This window comes from Carassius carassius, chromosome 16 (genome assembly GCF_963082965.1).
Source record: "Carassius carassius chromosome 16, fCarCar2.1, whole genome shotgun sequence".
Taxonomy (NCBI): Eukaryota; Metazoa; Chordata; class Actinopteri; order Cypriniformes; family Cyprinidae; genus Carassius; species Carassius carassius.
The window spans coordinates 28,292,912-28,317,337 of NC_081770.1; the positions used below are offsets into that span (position 1 = coordinate 28,292,912).

General features: G+C 38.3%; 1 protein-coding gene across 7 annotated transcripts in view; it reads left to right on the top strand.

Moving 5' to 3' along the window:
- The window catches only part of LOC132160081 (dedicator of cytokinesis protein 3-like), a 177,343-nt gene that overhangs the window by 45,571 nt on the left and 107,346 nt on the right, over positions 1–24,426 (top strand). For all 7 annotated transcript variants that reach the window (XR_009437948.1, XM_059569782.1, XM_059569783.1 and 4 more), the window contains exon 3: positions 3,228–3,268. Coding sequence is in view for 6 of the 7 variants with exons in the window: in XM_059569782.1 (XP_059425765.1) it covers positions 3,228–3,268 (41 nt within the window). In the remaining variant the exon portion in view is untranslated. The remainder of the gene's footprint in view (positions 1–3,227; positions 3,269–24,426) is intronic.

Below are 24,426 nucleotides of genomic sequence, written 5' to 3' on the forward strand. Positions count from 1 at the left end.
TTAATCCCACAAGGGTGTTGCACTCTAAAGAGCAATACCTCTTGAGATAGACATGTCACCACCACAGTTGTGAGCATGAACAATCTGACAGCTCAACACATCCCTGCAGTCTACACCTGTTGAGAGACACAGACAGAGATGACACATTTCATCAGGTGTTTGTTTGTTGGCAGCTGTGTGTTGATGCTGAGTTTCCTCATGTCCACATGGAAGCCTCACGCCAGCAAACATGAGCCGTCTGCTAATCTATCACAGCTAATGCCTACAGTCAGCCTCTAGCACAAACACAGTTTGTATACAGCACTTACAGATTTTGTGGTTGTTTTGGTATGGATTCTTCTCTAGAGGAGACCTCAACATCTGATTTGCTAGCTACTGTGCATCAGCTTGTAGCAAGCTAACAGCAAAATAATTTTCACATTGCTAATATGCTAAAATTATATTGACACTCATATGGATCCAGTGCCAATTTGTGTCACACAACCTGACACAAGACCCTTCGTCCAAATGTTGTTCATTAGCTAATAGCATGGTTCGTTGTGGTACTAAATGGAAAGCAACAATGGAAACAGCTAACGTTGATTGACGTGGCCCACTCATTCCTCACATAAACCAAATAGCTAATTACAAAGTTCACCTCCTCCATTTTCAAGATACACCTGGGGAGAATACTAACAAAGATAGACTGCCATGATTAATGCGGCAGAGTCTGGGTCGCATTTGAGACAGATGGCTACAGGTGGAAACGACGTTAGCAGCCAAGATTATGAATATTTGCCATGGTTGTCACAGCAGATTGTTTACAAATGGCTACATAAATGATTGCATCACACGCCAACAATTTCACTTCCCGTTTTCCACAGATTCTTTACCAAGTCCAAATGTCCTTCTATTGAATAGTTATTAAGACTTGATAAGACCTGCATATTTAATTGTGGAACATTGAAGAGTGTTTTTGTGGCTAGTACAATGAGTAATGAGTAGTATAGACAGAGCAATGTGCTAACATCCCACAGTGTACCTTATCAGTGACTAAGAAACACCCTGGCAATCATCCTGAACACCCTAGTATCTGCATAACAGGCACTCAAGGCAGCTAAGCAACTGCATAGCAAAACCCTAGCAACCACCAATAACAACTATTCGCATAGCAACATGCTAACATCACTCAAGATACCTTAGCAACTGCATAAAAACACCCTGGTAATCACCCATAACTTATATTGGTATAGCAACATGTTTACATCACTCAAGAAACCTTAGCAACTGAATAGCAACACCCTGGCAACTACTCAGAACACCTTTTGGCATAGCGAAATGCTAACATTACTCAAGACACCTTAGCAACTGCATGGCAACCATCCAGAGCAGCAGCATTTTGGCATCGTGTTTGTGGCATTTTTCTTCAGAAAGGGATTGATATTAGTCAGGGCTGCTGTTGCTGCTGATTTATTTTTAATTTTTGTGCCATAATAGGTCTTTGCTAATAGCTAATGGTTTAGCTTTAGGGGAGACACCGGTTATTTATGCTCTAATTAAGTGAGAAATTCTCAAGCAGAGAAAAGCCATGGAATAATTTTGTAGATGATGTGGCCAAGGCAAATTTTTTCCAGACAAATACAGTGTGAGAAAAAAGACAGAAATTGGAGAAGTACATATATAGATGTTTTTGCAGTATTTGGTGAAGCCTTTTTCGTGTATCTTGTTGCCATGTTGTTTTCATTTATTAACTGAATAATTAACTTTTAGGGGTGCAAGATAGATATCGGCCAATGATTAATGCTCATCTCGATAACTGGCTTTACTGACGAGATGTGCATTGATCATCGGCCGATATCTATCGTGCACCCCTATTAACTTTTATTTTGATAAAATCTTCAGACCTACTTTTTGCTATATGATGATTTACACAGTGAAGAAGTACAAAAATGGAATGTTTTCAAACAGGTTTCCTGAACACACCCCTAATTTGTTATTGTTCAGATAGTCCCACCCTAAATTTATGCCATTGGTTGATGTCTTGTTGCTAATGCTGATTAAACAAACAAGGCAAGTTTTGAATTCGCCTCAGTGTTTATACTGTACTGGGAAATCAACCAATGGATGAAAGTATTTTATGAGATCAAAAATGTTTGCTCTTTATCTTTATCATTAAAAAGTTAGTTTGAAAAAGGTTATAAAAAGCTTTGCTTAGCAAGCAGTGTACTCCAGGCAACTATTTAGTTATGATTTAATGTGTCATTATGTAGCCCTTTATGCGGCTAGCATTGCTAACAGCTGGCTTTCTTACTGTAATAATAAGGTGACATACTGTGCAGAGACTTGAGATTTGAATGTTTTGAGCTCGTTTATTATGGACTGAAGGCTTATTATGATGTTGGTGGGGTTCTGCAGCTGTGTGGTGAATCTGCTGGGAGGCAGAATATTTCTGAGATGTTTTGGACATCAGCTAGTAAAATTGATGGCCCAGACCTTAGTGTGCTATAAGTTCCAGTCTTTATGTTCCACCTCATCTAAAAGATATGGCCTTCAACACGGCATAGTTGCAGTGGAAATTCGATTCGATGCATTAGGGATGCAGTGAAGCACTTTTGCAGAGTCAAAAAGTCAAGTGTATGTGTGCATGCAGCAGTATGTTGACAAAAGAACTGATATTTGGATATGTATTCCATGGGTGAACATTACAGATGTATAAAGCTACATGGGCCAGGACACCCACTTGAGTAAGATGCCCCCAAATGCACTTTAAATTTACCTTTTGATCATAGGGAGTGCTACATCTCAACACATTTAAGGAGTGCCTTTCATATTTCATCTGAACAATTCTTTTTTGTTTGACATTATTTATTTATTTTTGGTCATTGTATACTGATGCTATAGAAGCCCATTGCTGCCACTGCCAATTTTTGCAATTCTGGCTTTTTTTCTCAGAATTTAGAGATATAAACTCACAATTATTAGAAATGAAGTCAGAATTGCGAAATATTAACTGGTAATTCAGATTTAGTTTTTCTCGGAATTGTGAGATATAAAAGCAATTAGCTTTATACATTTTTTTATTCAGTGGTGAAAATGGGCTTCTATATAGTGCATACTTGGCACATTATATCACGTTATTTCTGTGATTATTTTTTTAATGTCAGTCTTGATTTGTGGAAATGTCATATTATTATTATTATTAGATTTTCAATGTTTCTCTATTGACATTTGTATTTTGTCTGTTACAGGATGGTACCGAGGATTTTCCACCAAGAAACCTTCAATCAAGGTAAGCTGATTCATTTTTCATTCTCAGTAGCATGGATTTTACAATTCACCTGGTGTGCAGTTTGTTTCCTTGTTGATCTACAATGACCCTGTTTGAATGTCAAGTAAACAGCAGAGATCTACTGTTGAACCGTGGTTTTCCACTGGTAGGTCGTGACCCATGCCTGTTTTGATACAGCCACGGGAAACGGAAAAATTGTGCTAAATGCAAATGATGAAATACAACCATGTATTTTCTGCTGCTGTGTCTTTGACTTAATACAATAAAAGAAATAACTATTATTATTATAATAATAAAACTATAATAATAAACTATAATAATAAATAAACTGACATCCCTGTATGATTTCACTGAATGAGGGACAGACGGACAGACAAAAATGAAACCCTTACATGGCAACAGGTCTCTTGTTTACAGAGAAACTTCTATGTTTTTTTTTTGTTTTTTTTCTGTTCTACAAAATTAAATCAATACATGCATTTTACAGTAATTGGCCTTTGACTGGTGGAAATATGTAGTAGTGATCTTTCTCAATTTTAGCAGCAAGGGACTCTCTCTACAGTGCTCTCTCATAAGCAGCGTGGGCTATTGTTTCCACTGTTGTTAGTTAATGCTGCCTTTCTAAAATACTCCAAAATACGCCTAATGTAAAAGTGGTTGTGAATACCGTTTCATGAAAAAATATGTCAGAACGAATAGACAATAAAGGATCTAAGCGACAACAAAGCGAATAAGGTTTTTTTCTAATACTGTCTAATTCCAGTTGCCAGTTCATAAAACCATTCTCAATTCTCAAATTTATAGAATCTAGTTTATAGAAGAAATGTAATAACATTTTCTGTAAAATGTTCATTAAACCATTTGTGTAAACTGACACATTAATTTAGAGAATTAATTTCTGTGAAAATTGTTCGTAAAAACCATTCTACTGTTCATAAATAATTGCATCATTCAAGAAACAAATTGTCTCTTGTTTAAATTAATGTACCACGCAGTGCGGACAAATTTGTCAGCGTAAATTTCTGTGCAAATTGATCGCAAAAGCTTTTGTTGCGTAAATCGCTGCATTATGCAGCGCAAACACGTTTACAAAACTAATTTCTGTGACTAATTTTTTTATAAAATTCATTTTTGCATATATTGTTGCATCATGAACACACAGTGTTATTTATTTACTTTATTTAACAATAAATCATTTTGCCTGTAGACGTGAATCTTATTCATTTCAGGGAATAAGAAAGTTCTACAGCAGAATAATTTTTATTCAGTGTGTTCTTGACTCCACTGTGCTGGGTTTGGTGTTATCTGAGGACATGTTTTGAAATATACTTTGACACTTCACTTAACAGTGACGTCTATTTAAAAGTGGCACCGAGTAGCTAATATCCACTTCATAGAGAAGATTGTGCCTGTTATTCAGCTTTCCCTGACCTCACAAGCCAGGTTGAGGCAAGGACAGGGCGTACCGCAAATATTCCTCCCAAAAGGCAGATTTTCTCACGATGAGAGGAGGAGGATGGAGCTTTAAAGAGACTTAGATCTTGTCCGCCGCAGCTGTTTTCTTCAGGGGCACAAACACACAAGCAGGTATTACTGCGGGTGCCGTGTTGCTGAAAATGGTCTATACTGCGGCAAAATTTCTTCCGCTTCACTAGAATGTACTGGGAATCTCCCAATAAGACATCAGAGCTGTATTAAGAAAAGGTTCAGTTGTTGTCATACATTTTTTACAGTATAAAGTCAGTGTCAGTATCAAGTCTTATTACTGGACAGCGCTATTCAAATATATGTCACATCCTGCCGTATGTTGACAGATCCTTATCCAGTAGCTGACATTTCCCAACAATTTTCTTTTATGTGAGTAAAGTTCACCTAACAAAGGACAGCTGAAAAGTTTTATGCATACGGTGACCTTTACAGAACTATGGCTAGACTACGAAGAAGCCCTCATCCAAACCATCAAAGATAAAGAGCTTCGGGCAAAATGTTCTAGAAATCATATGAAGGAATGAACAGGAGTTGTTTTGATATGAACGCTTTGAATTCATGTTCTCGATATAACAGTCACCCGGCAGATACAATTAGGTTAGTTTTGTAAGAAAATAATTAAGTAAATAATTGATTTATTAGGGATGCACCAAAAGGAAGATTCTTGGCTGAAGCCGAACAAAATGAAACACTGGGACGAAGGCCGAATACTGAATATAAATGCAGCTTTTCACTAAAAAAAAAAGATTTAGCTTAGTAAAATCACATTTAGTCTACATATTTAAGATATACAGTAGATAGCATACGCATATCATATCTGTTACTGAATGAATATGTTAAACTCACTGTGAACTTATAAATGCAGCCATTGTGAATAAAGCTGATTTTAGCCATCCGTTAGTTGAAGGTTTTCCACGCCACATGCCAGTTGACACTTTACACGAGGTGAGAATCCATAGGATTGCTTTGTGTTCACTGTGTGTGTGCATGCCATGTGGCAAGACCTCAAAGTGCCCGTCGGAGGTGCCCGTGATGCCCACTGTATGCAGAGTCCCGAGCAGTGCACTCCACGGCCAGTCCTTGCTAATCTTCTGTAGAGGTGACTCTGGGCTGGCACCTGTTCCTAAATTCATGTGCCAAGCCTGTGCTGTGAGAACCACAGGGTTGTACTCACAGTGTGAATGAGGTGGGAAACTTGTGTGAAGAAAGCTTGCCACCCAAACTGCTTACAATTCCTGCTCACAGTATTTCTCCTTTTACAGTCGCATGAAGTGTAAAACTCAAATTCCCCATGATGGGACTAATTTGAAACACAAAGTAAAATTAGTTTGTATATAAATTGTTCGTAAAAACTATTCTTGCATAAATTGTTGCATCGTACATGACGAACCCATTTGACCGCAGAAGGAATTTTGGTGTAAATCGTAAAGTTTGGAAAACTATTTTTAAATAAACTGCCTTTCTGTGAAGCAGAGATATGAATTTTGGTTTAAAATGTTGCATCACGCAGTGTTAACATTTGTTTACAGAATGAATCTTGGTGTAAATTGTACAGTTTGTAAGACTATTATTACGTAAACTTGTTTTGTAGCACAAATGTAAGTTTTGGTTTATTATGATTCATGAAACCATAATCCAGCATTAAAACACATTTGTTTACAGAAAAACATTTGGTGCAAATTATGAATTGCATAAAACAATCTTGTTGGGAAGAACACAAACTTTAATTCATACTGTAGATAATTTTTACATCACTTGTTTACAGAACAAATTTCTCAGAGATATACATTTTGGTTTAAGTTGTTCAAACATATTCTTAATGCAATGCAGGTGTAAAGTGTAAAGTTCTTAAATGTCTTCTTATGTAAACTGACTTAAAATATGAATTTTGGTATAAATTGTAAAGTTTGTCAAATTATTCTTACAAAATAAAGAATACTTGGTAAAGTATTCTTAGGTAAACCATGCTCTGTAACACAAATATAAATTTGAACTATTCTTATGTAAATTTTTGCATCATGCACTGTTAAACATTATTTTACAGAACAATTTTTGGTGTTAATTGTAAAGCTTGTAAAACTATTCTATAGTGTACTTTCTTGTCCTTTATCACAAATATGAGTTTTGGTTTAAATTGTTCATAATCTTGTTGTGCAGAACACACATATTTTGCTTATTCACAAAACCATTTTTGGTTTTACACCATTAGTTTACAGAACACATTTTTGCTTTAAATATTGCCAAACAAATTTTGGTGTAAATTTTACAGTTTGGTAAAGTATTCTTAGGTAAACCGTCTCGTTGTCTAGTACAAATATACATTATGGTTTAAATTGTTCAGAAAACCATTCTTGAGTACATTGTTGCATCATGCAGCATTAAAACAACAGTAAAACATTTGTTTACAGAAATAATTTTGCTGTAAATTGTAAAGTTTGTAAAACCATTCTTACAAATTGTCACACAAATACAAACTTAAACCATTCTTATGCAAATTGTTGCATCATGCAGCATTATTATTATTTATTTATTTTTTTTACAAAATTTGGGTGTAACTTGTAATGTGTGTAAAACTATTCTTATTTATACCATTTAGCAACAACAAAATTTTAACACTGTTTTTATTTCTATTTCTTTTATAAAACTCTAATGCAAACATCATTCAGATGAGTCAAAAAAAAATATGTGATGGAATACAACATATCACAGGTGCTGTCAAGTAAACTTAAATTGCTTTTAACACAGAATATTCATATTAAGTCCATTATAAATATGTTCATTATACTTTGCTCTTTACAGAGGTATTTGAGCTCTGCTCTGTCCTGTGAGTGTTTGTGTGGTGAATAAGTTTGGCTTTATTTGTTTGGATGTAGTCTGCCCTCACTGTTTTAAATCTCTTTGCCTCTCTCCCTCGATCAATTATTTTCATCAGAAATGTTCCACCCACTCTGGTCTGCCTACACACTGACACCCCAGAGCCCACAGGGGAGCGTCAGGAATCTGTCTCGAACCACTTTGTGCTGATGTACGTAAATGAGAGTAGAGAGAAAGAGAGCAAGAATTTAACTTGAGAAGAGGTCAAATCATTTAATCACAGGCAGATTTGTTTGCCATTATTTATGGATTTGTTCATCAGAGAGTAATACAGAGAAGTAAATACTAGATGATTCAGAAGTCAGATCGAATCGGCAGTTTCATTTATAAGGCTTATGCTGCCTTACCGTAATTGTAATAAATTGATAAATAACCATTAAATCAATAGATAAAATATATAAAATAGGCCTTACAAAAATGAGAATGACATTATGTGCCCATTTATTTTATTTTGCTTTATTTGTGTATTTTGTGTTTGTAGAAAATGACAAGTTATGGTGCAAAACATTTGTAATATATTTAAATCCATCATAACATTTAGAATTTTTGCAAACCGAGGTGCTCAAGGTATACATTAGATCAGTTCATGCATTTCCTGGGAGTTGAACCCATGACCTTGTTGTTGCCATATAATTGTGATGGCGTCTAACGTTAATTCAGTTTGAATGCTGCCCGACCGCACATCATCTGGTGAAAGACATATTTAACTGTCTTAAAGACAAGAAAACAAACAGCCTGCAAGATTAGCACAGATAGCACACAAAGAGCCAAACAATATGGGCGCCTTTGACTGACATGTGGGTGAAGATTTCTGAACGCCTGTGTAGTTGGTTCTTGACTAAAAGTACTGACAAATAGACAAAACACATTTGCGATATAATGACAGCTTTCCAAAGCATTTTGTCTGAGACATAATCCTTTTTTTTAATCTTTTGCTAAATTACACAGTTTTCATTCACATGCTGCAATTATGTCAGTTTTCTCTATTGTGAAAACTCTGTGACAAAAGATGGAGTGTGGGAAGTGTTTATTTGTACTCTTTTGGATTACTTGGAAACACTTTAAGATTGAGTATGAACCCAGGAGAAATAAATGGCACTCCAAATGGAACTGAAGGCAAGCCACATGCGCCTACAGACATCTCTTGCATTTATTTGTATGCTACTGGTAAAAAGATTTGAAAAGAGGTCTCTTATGATCAACAAAGTTGCATTTATTTGATAAAAAAATAGCTAAATATTATCACTATTTAAATTTAAAATTAGTCTAAATTGGTTCAATAATTATCTGACAGAAAGAATGCAGTGTGTCTCAGTTGAAAATTTATTTTCTATATAAATAAAAATAAATATAGGAGTCCCACAAGGATCTATGTTAGCTCCTGTTTTATTTTCACTTTATATAAATGACCCAGGTCAAGAGAACAAACACGGTAAAAATCTATTTATATGCCGATGACACATTTATTTATACAGTTGCACAGAGGTGTTACAAGATTCCTTTCAGTCACTATAATTTTAATTGTTAAAACTGAAATTGGTTTTAAATGCTTACAAAACCAAATATATGGTCTTTACTCATAGTCATACCAAAAAAATGGTTCCACCTATTCTAACCTTGGAAGGGAACTATTGAAAAAGTAAATAGGTATAAATACTTGGGCTTATGGCTTGATGAATGGTTAGGTTTTAATATTCATATTGAAAATCTTTTAAAAAAGCTCAGACCTAAATTGGGTTTTCTTTTTCGTATTAAGAAGTGCTTTCCTTTTGAAGCAACAAATAAAAAGGATTATCCAAAGTTTTTTTTTCCTTTCAGTGTTGACTTAATTGATGTAGTTTAAATGCATGCAAATTTGTCCTTACTAAGGAAGTTGGATAGTATATATCACGCTGCAATACGATTTGTAACAAATACATCTTCACATTCCCATCATTCTACTTTGTACAAAATGGTTGGTCATCCTTGAACCAAAGCAGAAAAATGCATATGTTATTATTTACTGTGAATGCATTATTAGCTAAACTGCCAGCTAATATTTGTAATCTTTTATCATATCAAACTTGTAATAATAGTACTAGAAACTCTTAAAAATTACATTTTGCTATGAAATTGTATACAGTGTCATTTTTTATACTCAAGCTTTTAGATATATGTTACTATTGTTTCTGATTCAAATGCATCATTTGTGATTATTTATGGTACAAGTGGTACATAGTTGCATAGCATTTTTCTTACGTTTTTTTTAAATGCTTCTTTTCTTTGAATCAAACTTTATAATGTTGTAAAATTGATTTGATTCATTATTTAGAACTGTTTATGGAGAAAAAACGACACCACTGACAAGGCAGGTTTTTAGACTTTCCATACTGAAATCTGGGACGTTCTTTTCCACAGAGCGAGAGTTTCTATTCCAGAATCCAGGCCACAGTGGGCTGTGTCTCTGGAGAGAAATTCCTGCCGATTAGAGCAGATCATTACTCCTTATGGCAGAGGCAAACACAACCTGGATCAGACAGGGAGAGAGGTCAAGAGGGGTGACAGAGGGGAGAGAGTCTGTTAGATGGCCCTTCACACAAAACCTGCCTTTTTATCAAGATGAATAAGGACAGGGAAAGATAGCTTTGTTACCTAGACAAATTTAAACCTGACATATTGGTGTCTCTGCCTTGTCACCAGCTTTCTAAAAGCATCTCTAGTGGTCAGATCTTGATTTCCTGTAGCTTTTTTAGTTGTTAGACTATTTCCAATTCCTTCAGTTTTAATAAATTATGGTATATATATATATACACACACACACTACATATGTATACACACACACACACAGGGGTGCACATACGTTTTTCAGCCTGGTTCTCATAGTACCTCGATATTTGTTTTGGTCATCATACCGCACATGAAATATAACTATAAAAAATAAATAATAGTAAAAAAATAAATAAAAAAAATACATAAATACATAATAAAAATACAATTATTTTATAGTCAACTTAATAAAATGCTAATTATTATTATTATTATTTTTTTTTATCATTTTCAATTCTGCAAGCTTTTATTTTGGTGGGTTGCAAACGGTAAGTGGTGTAATCTGATTAAGCAAATAGTAAGCATATTTTGGCGTGCTGACCTGGGGGAGGGCTCCAAGTCTCCCTTTATCACTATTATGGAATGAGAATAAATTAAGAGGGGATGCTGGAAAACTGTCGTAGTACAAAGGAAAGTAGGCTGCAAATATATAGGTATTGTCCTAGTTAGGATGATTAGCTACACGAGTTACACCTGTGCCAAATTGGTTGATTAGCTGATTGTGCTCCTCACTAACCTTGTCAATAAAACATAATTTACGTAAACAAAAACTTTTAATTTGGATGCAATTAATCACGATTAATAATTTGACAGCTCCTATATATAACTTTTCTCCAATTGTATACATTTTAGGAAGTGATTTTATGGCAGTTTTATTGACCTGTCGTTCAGTAGTCAGTATTAATGAGTGTCAGAAGCGATGCACAGTGGGATAGTCAGCTTTCAGAGGCTTTTAATTATGTACATGCCTGCTAAAGCTCGGAAGCTTGATGCTGTCTGGCTCTCTAAGGTCTGCTGAAAACTGCAAGTTAACCTTCATCACCATATATGTTTGTGAAGTTAGAAAGGAGCGTAATCCAGCTCATTAAAATCATCTAATCCCCAAAATTAATACTCTGCCTGTGTGAGTACAAATTGGCATTGACGTGTTCCTTAGTAGGTTTTTTCTTTCTGCAATGTTGAGACACAGACGAGGAAAATTCCTCGTGTTGAGCTGCCAAAACAAAATATGAGACGCGAAATTGTCAGAGACATTAACATATGTATAAACATTACAAAATGCTACTTATGTTCTGTAATGATAAAAGTTCGTATGGCAGAGAAGGAAGGAGACCAGAGTCGGCGTACTGAGGCTCGTGGGAACTTTATTATACTGATCAAAAGAACGGAAAACAAAGTCGCGCCACATGCGCATAAATCATAACATTGATACTTTCAGGCTCTCGCTTTCTGTCGGTCGCTTCCTCCCACGAGTCCTCAGGTCTCTCTTTTGTCTCTGGTTCCCAGCTGGCTTAAATACTGCTTCCCCACGCCAATCACTGCAATGAGAAGCAGGTGTCACTTGTCTCTCACTTAACTCACTTACCACCGCTGATCTCCTCACTCTCTCTCCTGTCGCAGACCTCGCTAAACCACACCTCCCCTGCCACATACCCCCACCGCCCGACTCAGGCCGGGGAGCCATCCGGCCTGCAGCCCCCCCCCCCCCCCCCCCCCCATTCCTGGAGAGGAAGTCGGCCACAGCCATCTGCGCCCCCGGCCTGTGAATCACCTTGAACTTAAATGGCTGTAAAGCTAGATACCAACGGGTGATTCGCGCGTTGGTATCCTTCATGCGGTGGAGCCACTGGAGGGGCGCGTGGTCCGAGCAGAGGGTGAACTCCCGACCCAGGAGGTAGTAACGAAGGGTGAGGACCGCCCACCTGATGGCCAAACACTCCTTTTCTATGGTGCTGTACTTAGCCTCTCTCTTAGAGAGCTTCCGGCTAATGTACAGCACCGGGCGATCCTCCCCCCCCCACCTCCTGGGACAGGACCGCGCCCAGCCCCCTGTCCGACGCGTCAGTCTGCAACAAAAAGGGGAGAGAAAAGTTAGGAGAGTGCAGGAGCGGTCCACCACACAGGGCAGCCTTAACTCGGGTAAAGGCCTGTTGGCACCGCTCCGTCCATTGGACCGTATCTGGTACCTCCTTTTTAGTGAGGTCAGTCAGGGGGCTAGTGCGGTCCGAATAACCAGGAATAAATCTCCTATAATATCCCGCCAGCCCCAGGAACTGCCTCACCTCCTTTTTGGTCTTGGGTCTGGGGCAAGTCGCAATTGCTGCCATCTTGTCAATTTGGGGACGCACTTGCCCGTGACCCAAGTGGAAGCCCAGATACCTTACCTCCACCCGCCCAACCGCGCACTTCTTCGGGTTGGCCGTTAGCCCCGCCCGTCTCAGCAATCGAGGACAGCCCTCACATGCTCCATATGCCGCCGCCAGTCGCCACTATAAATGATAATATCATCCAGGTAGGCGGCGGCATATGCAGAATGCGGGCGCAGCACTCGATCCATGAGACGCTGGAACGTAGTGGGGGCCCCGAACAAGCCGAACGGAAGCGTCACAAATTGGTGTAAACCAAACGGCGTGGTGAAGGCTGTTTTTTCTCTAGACATGGGAGATAAGGGGATCTGCCAATATCCTTTTGTCAAGTCCAATGTCGAATAAAAGCGAGCCGTACCTAATCGATCGAGCAACTCGTCAATCCGTGGCATTGGATAAGCATCAAATTTTGACACTGCGTTCACCCTGCGATAGTCCACACAAAATCCCACCGAGCCGTCCGTTTTAGGGACCAAAACAATCGGGCTCGCCCAATCACTGTGGGACTCCTCGATTACTCCTAACCCCAGCATCGCCTCTAATTCTGTCTGAACCACTTTTTTCTTGTGTTCAGGTAGTCTATATGGCCGGCTGCGAACCACCACGCCCGGCTCTGTCTCAATATGGTGCAAAATCAGATTAGTACGACCAGGTAGAGGCGAAAACACGTCTGCAAATTCGGACTGTAACTGTCCAATGTCAGTGAGCTGCGAGGGCGAGAGGTGATCCCCTCCCGGGGCCAGGGCGAGGGATTTTTCTTTAATGATCGCCTCTGGCCCGAGATCCTCCTCTCCGCTCACTGCCGTCGCTAGCAACACTGACTCCTCTTCGCTCCATTTTTTAAGGAGGTTGAGGTGGTAAATTTGCCTGGAGTCGCCTCAAAGGGTCCTTGCCACTTTGATAATAATTTGGAGCTGGAGGTTGGCAGTAATACGAGCACTTTATCTCCCGGTGCAAATTCTCGTGCCTTAGTTCCTCTGTTATACAGCTGGCTTTGTCTGCCCTGGGCCTGAAGCAAATTCTCCATTGAGAGCCGCCCCAGTGTATGGAGTTTTGCTCTCAGGTCCATGACATACTGAATTTCATTTTTGTTATCCGAATGTCCGTCCTCCCAAGTTTCTTTCAGGACGTCCAGCACCCCGCGGGGCTGGCGTCCGTAAAGAAGCTCGAAGGGGGAAAACCCCGTGGAGGCTTGGGGGACCTCGCGCACAGCGAATAAGAGGGGCTCTAGCCATCTATCCCAATTTTTCGCGTCTTCTTGTACGAATTTACGAATCATTGTTTTCAAAGTGCGATTAAATCGTTCGACCAGTCCGTCTGTTTGTGGGTGATAGACGCTGGTCCGTACCACTTTAATGCCCAATAATTCGTATAATTCGCGTAACGTGCGTGAAATAAACGCGGTGCCTTGGTCCGTGAGAATCTCTTTTGGGATTCCCACGCGGGAGATTAAACGAAACAGGGCGTCCGCCACACTCTTCGCCGAGATATTGCGGAGCGCCACTGCTTCGGGATATCGTGTTGCATAGTCCACTATGACTAACGCAAAACGATGTCCCCGTGCGGATCGTTCTAATGGCCCGATGAGGTCCATACCAATTCGTTCGAAGGGGACCTGCACTAGAGGTAGAGGGCGCAACGGCGCTTTTGGGGTGGCCGGTGGGTTCACCAACTGACATTCCCGACACGACGCCCACCATCTGCGGACGTTCTCGTGAATGCCCGGCCAAAAAAATCGGGTCATTAGACGATTTAGCGTGGCTGTCATACCTAAATGCCCCGCCATTGGATTGCAATGTGCTGCCTGGAAAAGCATTTCCCGACGGCTCTTAGGTACTAATAATTGGGCCGTATCTTCCTTTGTCTGAGCGTCATGGGTCACTCGATACAACCGGTCCTTAATAACGGCAAAATACGGATAAGAGAGCGTGCGGTCAGGATGGAGGACCTGCCCATCGATGGAACGGACCTGCTCGAATGCATGTTTAAGGGTCTCATCCTGGGACTGCTCCAGGGGAAAGTCATCGCGACTGGAAAGGTTTAGCCTCACCAACTCGTTCGGTTCCCCTGAAGCTTCCCCACTGGGTCCGGGTACAGATTCTCCCACCTGAGCGCACGCCCCGCCAACCGGGCCTCTCTTTTTCCCAGAGGCATCCACTGTTAAACACCCCAATAATTGTTCAAAAGCTGGCCAATTGGTACCCAAGATTAGTGGATGCCGGAGGCGCGGACTAACGGCCACCTCCACATAATGCTTGTGTCCCCTAAATTTGATGCCTATGGTTTTTATGGGGTATTCCACTATATCCCCGTGCACACACCTCACCTTAACCACGCGGCCCGTATCCAATGCCCCGGATTGTATCAGGCTTTGATGGATGGAGGTCTGGTTACAACCTGAATCCACCAAAGCCTGATAGGTACCCCCCTTAATACTCACGGGTATTTGGTACAACCCGGCTTGATCGGGGCCAGCCTGCGGGTCGTCCGGGATCCGGACCCACGTCCCCACCTCCATAACCGGGCACCGGTCCACGAAATGGCCCGGATCCCCGCAACGCCAGCAGGCCAGCCCAGGCCTCCCCGCCACCCTAGTGGTTGGAAGTGGGTCAGGTGATTGACGTGGGGAAGCAGCTGGTAGCTCAGCCAGTCCCTCCCCGTGCGGCGGCCCCATTCCCCTGGCCGGACCCCGTGACATGGCGGCCGGCTCCGTCCCTGCTCTCCAACGGGGTGCGGCCCTCGGTGGCCCCGTGTACCGAGACCTGGGTAAAGGGACAGGCTTTGGAGAAAGTGGAGAAAGAGGAGAGAGAGGGGGGGGGGGAGAGAGAGAGAGACAGATGGAAGGGGTTCGCCGACCCCGGAACACGCCGCCAGCTGATCCTCCGTCAGTTGGATGGCCAGATCCAGCGACGCCGGCCGGTGGCACTGGACCCACTGAGCAGTCCTCTTCGGGAGACGTGAGATGAACTGCTCCTGACAGCAGCGGAATTATCCGGACCGGCCAGCTGTCCTCCGGCCACCCACACGCCTCGGCCGTCCTCTCAAACAAATCGAGGAACGCTTCCGGATCATCTGTTGGCCCCATCTTCGTAAGAGGCATGTGGGCAGCAGGGCTGGAACTGGGGGAGGCCGACCTCGTCCGAACCTCCCGGTCCAGCATGCTCCGGAACAGCTCGCGGTCCTCCCGCTGGACCTGCATCATTGCCTGAAACCGATGTTCGTGGTCGGCTCGCAGCTCCAGCAGGGCTTGATGTTGTTCCTGATGCAGGCCCGCGAGCGATGTAATGAGCTCCGCAAACGGCGTTCCCGATGATCCTGACGGGGTTTGCATGGCGGCGTCGTTCTCCTTCCTTCCCGGGTTTCGGCACCAGTGTAATGATAAAAGTTCGTATGGCAGAGAAGGAAGGAGACCAGAGTCGGCGTACTGAGGCTCGTGGGAACTTTATTATACTGATCAAAAGAACGGAAAACAAAGTCGCGCCACATGCGCATAAATCATAACATTGATACTTTCAGGCTCTCGCTTTCTGTCGGTCGCTTCCTCCCACGAGTCCTCAGGTCTCTCTTTTGTCTCTGGTTCCCAGCTGGCTTAAATACTGCTTCCCCACGCCAATCACTGCAATGAGAAGCAGGTGTCACTTGTCTCTCACTTAACTCACTTACCACCGCTGATCTCCTCACTCTCTCTCCCGTCGCAGACCTCGCTAAACCACACCTCCCCTGCCACATGTTCTAAAATAAATACAGTGTTTATTGGGAAATAAAGTAGGGCAGGATTTCATTTTATTGGATTGAGAATAGTGGGCTATGATATTAATATTTCATATAATTTTCAGCAGAAAAGTTATTTAGTAGCCAGGCAAAGTTATTAGGTTTTGAAAACATTCTTGGGAATAACATGGACTGATAAATCAGGGGCATGGATAACTGGAACATTTATTAGAAAAATAAAGAGTCAAGTTTGATTTCTTTAAGCAAACAAACACTGGCGTCATCATGAGCACAATTGCTGCCAGGAGTGATTTTAACGTGTAGAAGCTGCTCACTATCTTTCTTTCCCTTGTTGGCTTCGCTCTTTGTCTGCTTGCAGCAGGATTGCTATTCTTATTTGGCTCAGCGTTGACCTTCTCTGCTAAACAAGCATTAGGCTGCTGGGAGCGAGGGAAAGGAAGCACACTCATCTTTTTTTAGTCCTCTAACTGAGAGCAGAGCTGTTAGTTACAGGTCAACGGTCTTACCGATACTATACAGCTCACCTGGTGGAAGATAGTCGCTGTCACAGTTATATAAGCTCAGATGCACCACTTGCCAGGATATATGTGTACGAAGTGTATGTTTGAAAGGTGGATGTTATGTCTATCAGAACATTTCAGTTATTTTTAAGCAAGAGGTATTTAAGGCCTAACTATACTTCGATTTTTATGCATACACAAGGGTTTGTGTAAAGTGCAAATGATGCACCACCCGCTTTTCTAGGTCGTACATGCACATTGCATTTGTTTTGCACTAATCAGTTGTTCCACTAGGTGGCAACACTGACCTGGGCCAAAAACAAAACTACAGAGAATCAAAAACAACAACAAAATCTCTGAGAATGCAACAACAACAACAGACGCTTGCATTGACAAGCGCATGTGGAGGGGTTTTGAGAGAGCCACAACTTTGGTTTAAACGAGTATAAAGATATTTTATTGACCATAACTTCTGGAGTAAAATAGCGCAGGCAATGGACAAAAAGGGAACTTTCTAGAGCGTGTGTGTCGGCCACCTGCTTTTATGCATGCTATTAAATGGAGTGTATTTTTAAAGGCTGCACATTCAACTGTGCACATACTTTAGCGTACGCATACAAAAACAGCATACTTTGGGGTTTTAGACGACAATCGAGCCTATGCTATGAGTAATATTACAGCTAGGAGGCCATTTTGAGAAAATTTGAGGACTTTAAAAGTAAGTAGTATTAGCATATATTATAGGATTAATAAAATGCAGATTAAGTGTACTTAAAAAGTTAAGTGTACGTAAAAAGTGCACTTTGTAATCGTCAAATTTGTACTTTTTAAGTGCATTTTAAGTAATTCTTTAAAAGAGTGCACTTATTGTGACTAACATACTTAAGTACTTCATTATAATGTAACTGTACTGTGTTTATTATTCATTTGAATATTAGCAATATTATAAATGTACTAAAGGACAGATGTTTTATTACAAATGGGTAATTATACATGTATTCAAATACAAGATATATAAGTTTCAATAGAAATTATAAGTATATTACAACAGACATAATTATGGAAGTACATACTGTATATACTGTACATGTAAATTGAATTATATATATATATATATATATATATATATTTATTATATTATATATATATAATTTTTTTTTTTTTTTTTTTTTTTTTACAAATTTTAACCAATACATTTTCATATTATTACAAGTAACATGCATGTGTCAAAAACATTCAGTTCACACTCAATTGGTTTTTTCCCTCCATAATAAGTACTTTTATTTTTTGTACCAGGGTTTAACCATCAAAGCATTAGCTTTGATGCTAATTTATATGGTAGTGTACTGTACCTCCAAATATTTAGAGAATTGTTTTTAGCAAAAAAATAAATAAAAATATTCACAGTTTCACTGCTCTGAGAAACAAACCAATAATACCGATGACTCATCCTGCACTACACTGATTATTGTCCATTCAGATGTTTGCTTGAGTTAGAATGCCCCTCCCACTGCCTGCATATGATTTATGAAAATGAGTGTTATTATTTTACACAATTTTGCTTCTCAAGTAAATGTTCTTTTAGTTAGTGGCCAGCTAACTAACTTTAGTTCACTAGCTAGTTAGTATGCTAGTTTGTGTTACAACCACATTTTTGTACTGTGTCTTGTTGTTTTATACTTTCATTCTTTATTTCAGTCAGAAATGTGTGTTTAATAATTGAAAGGTAAGTCTTGTTTTAAGGATTTGAGGAAACCCTTAAAAAAAGAAAAAACTAAAAGTAGTATTTTCTTTGAATAAATAGATAAATACATTAAATTGATAACATTTATTTCAAGTTGCATATGTTATTATATTATATTATATTATATTATATTATATTATATTATATTATATTATATTATATTATATTATATTATATTATATTATATTATATTATATTATATTATCTACTCTTTGTGTGTGTGTGTGTGTGTGTGTGTGTAATTTAACTACAGTATGTTTCAATTCAGGTTTTATCGCTGTCCTTAACATAGTTTCTTGCTGACTCAGCATTCATCGTTCCTGTCCTTCATGACACATGACACTTTATTTCCATCATTCAGATCTGGTGTTTAGGATAAAAATTATCAAATAAACTGTTGGCTTCAGGCACACACAAACACACACACACACACACACACTGATAGCATGAGTTTCAACAGATGGAGATAATGTGTACACACACACAAGCACATCTGTGCTGCCTCAGGCCTACAATAACATCTCCTTCAGTTCAGCTCATATAGAGCGGCTTTATTATCTGCTTCCATAATGGATGCTGAGTGTGACAGAATGACAGTGCTTCTGTGGATCAGCGCGTGATTCATACGCAGTCTGGAAATGCCACACACCACGCCTTCAGCTTGAATTAATGATCAAACCATAGAGTTTTCTTTAAGTTAGTTTTTTTATTATTATAATTATTAAGTTTCTGTGTCCTGTTTTGATTTACAATGTACTTTTTAGCATTAAGATACACCTCGTAAAATTTGAAGAACATGTCTGTGCCATAAATCAAGTTAATTGTGGCTATTATATTGCTATTATATTATATACGCTATAGTCAAAATTTGAAGTGGTTCAAAACCTTTCATCAAAGTTGTCCTAAAACAAAACGTGGTCTTGTCTTCTTATCAAAGCACAATTAAACTACTTGAATGCAATGTCGTTTTCAGTTAAGTCATGAAGTTACCAAAAATGTGATTAAAGCTGCTTTAAAACTGCATGCATGTAATATGTTATACATGAGTCACATTTGATAACTTTTTTTTGTATATTTCTGCTGAGGGGCACAGGTAGCTAGATACAACATTTATTATAATGGGTTTATGTGAAGATTGTTTATGTTAACTTAAATTGAAGTTATTTTTAAAGTCTAATAAATGTTACAATTGATGTCTCTCAATTACAATCTAATGCAATTTTTATTTTTTTAAGAGAAATGAGTATTAATTGGTATCAGTGATACTGGCCTATAGTCATATAAAATATGGCATTAAACAAATATTAAAATATACTGTCTTTATGTTGTTTGTACATTAATTTGAAGATTGAATGTGAAATTATTGCAATATAAAAGTATATTTAAAAACTTTAATGTTGGGTGGGATTAATCGCAATTAATTTCAGAAAAAAAAGTATGATTAATTAGTTAATTAGATAGACAGCACTAATAAATACACATATACAGTATATATTTTGAATACATTTACATGTATATACATTAATATATTAATATATTTTATATTTTATATAAATATATTATATAAACAACATATTTTCTTAAATTTATACATGCATGTATTTGCATTAAACATGTACGTAATACATATACACAGTACACACTCATATATAATGTCAACAAAATCTCTTAATTTAGATGCAATTAATCATGATTAACCATTTGACAGCACTTATTGTTTCGAGTCAAAGATTTGTGGAATTATTTTAATGCTTGTTATTTTTTTTTTTTTATGATAATAAAGCAAAATTTAAACTGTCATTACGTAACAGAACAAAATCTCATCATGTTTATGTGAAACATATAAATTCTAAAATATTTCAGTCATAAAGTATCATGGTTATAATTGTTGTGCTGCCTTTTATCATTTTAATCTTTTAAATGAAATGCAACAAAATATGCAAAAAAAAAATATTATCATGGTCTTATATAGTTAATACATTTTATGAAAATTAAGCATGTTTTACGCAGCTGTCATTACCATAGTGCAACAAAATAAGCAACAAAATGTAATACGTTTTTATGTGAAAAATATATAAATAAATTATTTAAAGTATCATGATTATAACTGTTGTGCTATATTTTATGATTTAGCATTTTTATGACAGTTAAGAACATTTTACATTGTCCTTAAAGGCAGGGTAGGTAAAAAATGTATAAAAAACTTTTTTTCCAAATTTGTTTAAACTTTATTTATATATCAATACATAATTAAAATGTAAGTACTCTGAAAAAGAAAGTATAAAAATCGAGTGACTGTAGACCTCTCACGACTGTTTTAAAGACAGCTCATTATTTCCATTCACTCCACCCCCTCCCTTCTGGGCTCCTTCCAAAGCCTCTACTACGGCTCGCTAAGTAATGTTATGTAAGCTATATTACGCAGCTACGTGTGCTAATGACACATGCTTCATGAAAAAATAAACAAAAAAATATGTATGATCAAAATACAAAAAGAAAGATTTACCTGTCCAGCAGAAATAAAGCCATCAAGGAGTCACTTTTCAGCCCCTTGAGTTCCCTCAGTTCTCGCCATCGCTGGAAAGCCACGCCGATATTAACTCATGTTTTATTTCTTTGTTTATCCATAGACTTTTTGTTCATTGCCTTTTCTTGTACTGTTACTGTCTTCCTTTTTTTGCCTGGTTTGCCTTCACTAACTGCATAGGCTGGTACTGTGAATTTTGCTTGCTGTTTCTCTGCCATTGTTTTGGTATTCCTAGGATCCGTGCCTCTTGAATTCCTCAAATCAAACGTGCACGCGCAAGTGGGCAGGTCATGTGTGGCAAAAGGGTGGTTGCCATGGTTGCGAGAGAGTGACAGTCGCCTAAGCCAATCCTATGTTTCGTCCCGAATGGAAATAATGAGCTGTGTTTAATACAGATTAAACGGTCTAGAGTCACTCGATTTTTATACTCTTTTTATCAGAGTACTTACATTTTAATTATGCATTGATATATATAGAAAGTTTAAACAAATTTGGAAGAAGGTTGTTTATAAATTTATTACCTACCCTGCCTTTAATGCAACATAATCTTATCACTTTAATTTGAAAAAAATATTAATAATAATAATAATTTAAAGTAATGTGAATATAATTTTTGTTCTGCTTTTTATCATTTATTTTATTTTTTATTTTTTTCATGAAAATGTATCGCATTTAAGCAACTATCACTTCCATAATGCAGTTAATCACTTTATGTGACTATATATATATATATATATATATATATATAAATAAATAAATAATAATAATAATAATAATATATAGTCACAAGTGTTATGGTAGTGATTGTTGTATTACTGTCTTCATTTATAAAAATAAAATAATAGTAATAAAATATAAATAAATACAGTATGTCCGAAAGCATGTTGGTAATGAAAATTTAGGGTTAAAATGATCTTTAAAAATAATATAAATTAGATTTGTGGTGAAATCTGGGCTTTCTTCAGTTTGTATAAATATGATTTGGCATCTTAAATAATAAATGTGTGAATTCTTCAAACATGTATAATTGATTATTATCGACGTGAAAAGAGCTCTCAAACAACAGGAGGTCTTCATGTATGACTGAAAGCAGCGATTAGTGAGTGACCACCCATCTCATGAATACTAACATATGCTGGTTTGTCATCCGTGCACATGGAATCCTTCCTCCAGCAGATGGAGGTTTGTTCCAGAGCATTTGGTGTCCTCAATTACTAATTAATCCGAACTTTGAAAGCGAACAGCGCTGAAAATTAGGCAACAACTGTACGTGGCAAGAAGCTCCACCATCTGGATTCTTCAGCTGAGATGTTTGTGTGGGATGTTCTTGTTTTGTGCTTCATTTTTCTAAAGCCACTTGTGTGATTAATTATGTTTTGTAGATGCCCTAAATCCCTCCAACTGATCTCTTTTAAAGTTGAGAGCTTTGCAGCGTTTGACTGAAATGAAATAAATTGCTCTTGAGATTTGAAAGTATTCTTCTCAGTTGCAGTTATTGATTGAGAGGGTGGGAAAAGGGACTAATTTTTTGGTAAAGAATCAAGCGTGTTTTAAGTTCAAGTAGTTCAAGGCGGATAGTTAATGTAGTTGTGGAGTTCAAGGTGTAAAACTCAAATCACAAGTGAGATCTCTTTATGAGATCAATTTCTCAATGTGTACAGTATATCTGAGATGTTTCTCCTAGATGGCAATGATAATAAATAAAGTAAATGGAGACATTTTTCTGAAGTATTTTGCATAGTAGACTTTGTCCTGAGAAAAAGACAATCTTTGAAGTCTTCTGATCGACATCATTTTTATGTCACAAAATGTACTCAGATTTATACCAAAATAAACCAAAATTAACTATCATTATTCAGAGATCCCAATGTGAATTGAAATATTTCTCATCAAATTTGTCCAGATAGCTTGGGAACCCTGGGAGTTTGATTGACAGGCGATCTGACCAATCAACACTGAATTTGCCACTTTGTCTGATAAACAAACAGGGGTGCGTTCTCCGATAACGTTGTCTCTTAGCGCGCTACGAATACTCAAAAGGTACACCTTAACTACAGGTATACCTTTGCTACGTGTGTTCTCCGAACTATACCTTTGGATGTTGCTTAAGGTAAACCTTCTTAAGTTCGACCTTAGCAGTTGCTGTCCATGGTGGAGGTGCTGAATAGGTTGATATCAACGCCTCGATGATCGATTGTGCGCTCTTTCCTTCACAGTGGTATAGGTAAAGTATTGAGAAAACAATATTCTTTATAAAGAAGCATTTTAGAAATAGTACAAACTGCATTTATCGGGGCTTATTGAAATAAGTACATGCAGAAATAAATACGAGTATGTGTTTATAATTTAGCAAGTGTACAATCCCAAACCCTCACGGCCATAAGTGTGTTAATGTTCTCCACAACGTATGCTGATTATCCACCAGCCGTATCACATTATTGGCGTAAATCGCTCATTTGTGTAATTGGATGATTTCCTCAATAAAAGCGCAAGCATGAGAGACATACCGACATTCACTATGTGGGGGAAAAAAGTCCGCAAAAAGAGATCGCCCAGCCACACTGAGGTCTTACTCAGCCCATATCCATCCCCAACAACCTCCAGAAAACTCCACCACGGCATAAAAACGAAGAGCCGCCAGCAGCTGAATTTCGTGGGCTGAGGGGGTAGCTCCGTCGAGCTCCGTGCTGCTTCTCTTATAAAGTAGTTGACAAACTCTAACTGGCTCCGCGGACGCCGCCGTCTTTGATTTAAAACAAGTACTCGCTGTCTCGCTGCCATAGCTATGAAGTTTGTGTAAACTCATCTTTCTTTATATAGACTCCTAAGCCTTTTCTGTCAAATGGCTCGCCAGCTGATGTGCCTTAGGATAGTAATTAAAAAAGCTAACAACCATTAGTGTATGGAAACTTTATTAATGAAAACACTTCCATACACTGGGTGTAGGCTATAACAACTTAAGTATTTTATGTGTATAATTTTAAAGTAAAGTAAAAATGTAATTTTAATACTAAATCAGATTTTATATTAAATGTTCATATAAAATTTTCTATGTGTAATTAAACTGCGATGTAAAAAATCTTTTTGCGTAGTGGTGGCCACTAGCGGTATGAACCGTCAGCAGCGATAAGGTATAGCTAAGAGCGCTCCAGACCAACCTAACGTACGTATGACTTACAGAAGGTATACTTAACTAAGAAGGTTTCGGAAACCACGTATTAACGATAAGGTACTTCTTAAGGTACAACTTAAGAACGACGTAGCGTTAAGGTAGTTTCGGAGAACGCACCCCAGAACAGAAGAGTGGTTTAACATCGGTGGATTTTAACTTAAAAAACTGT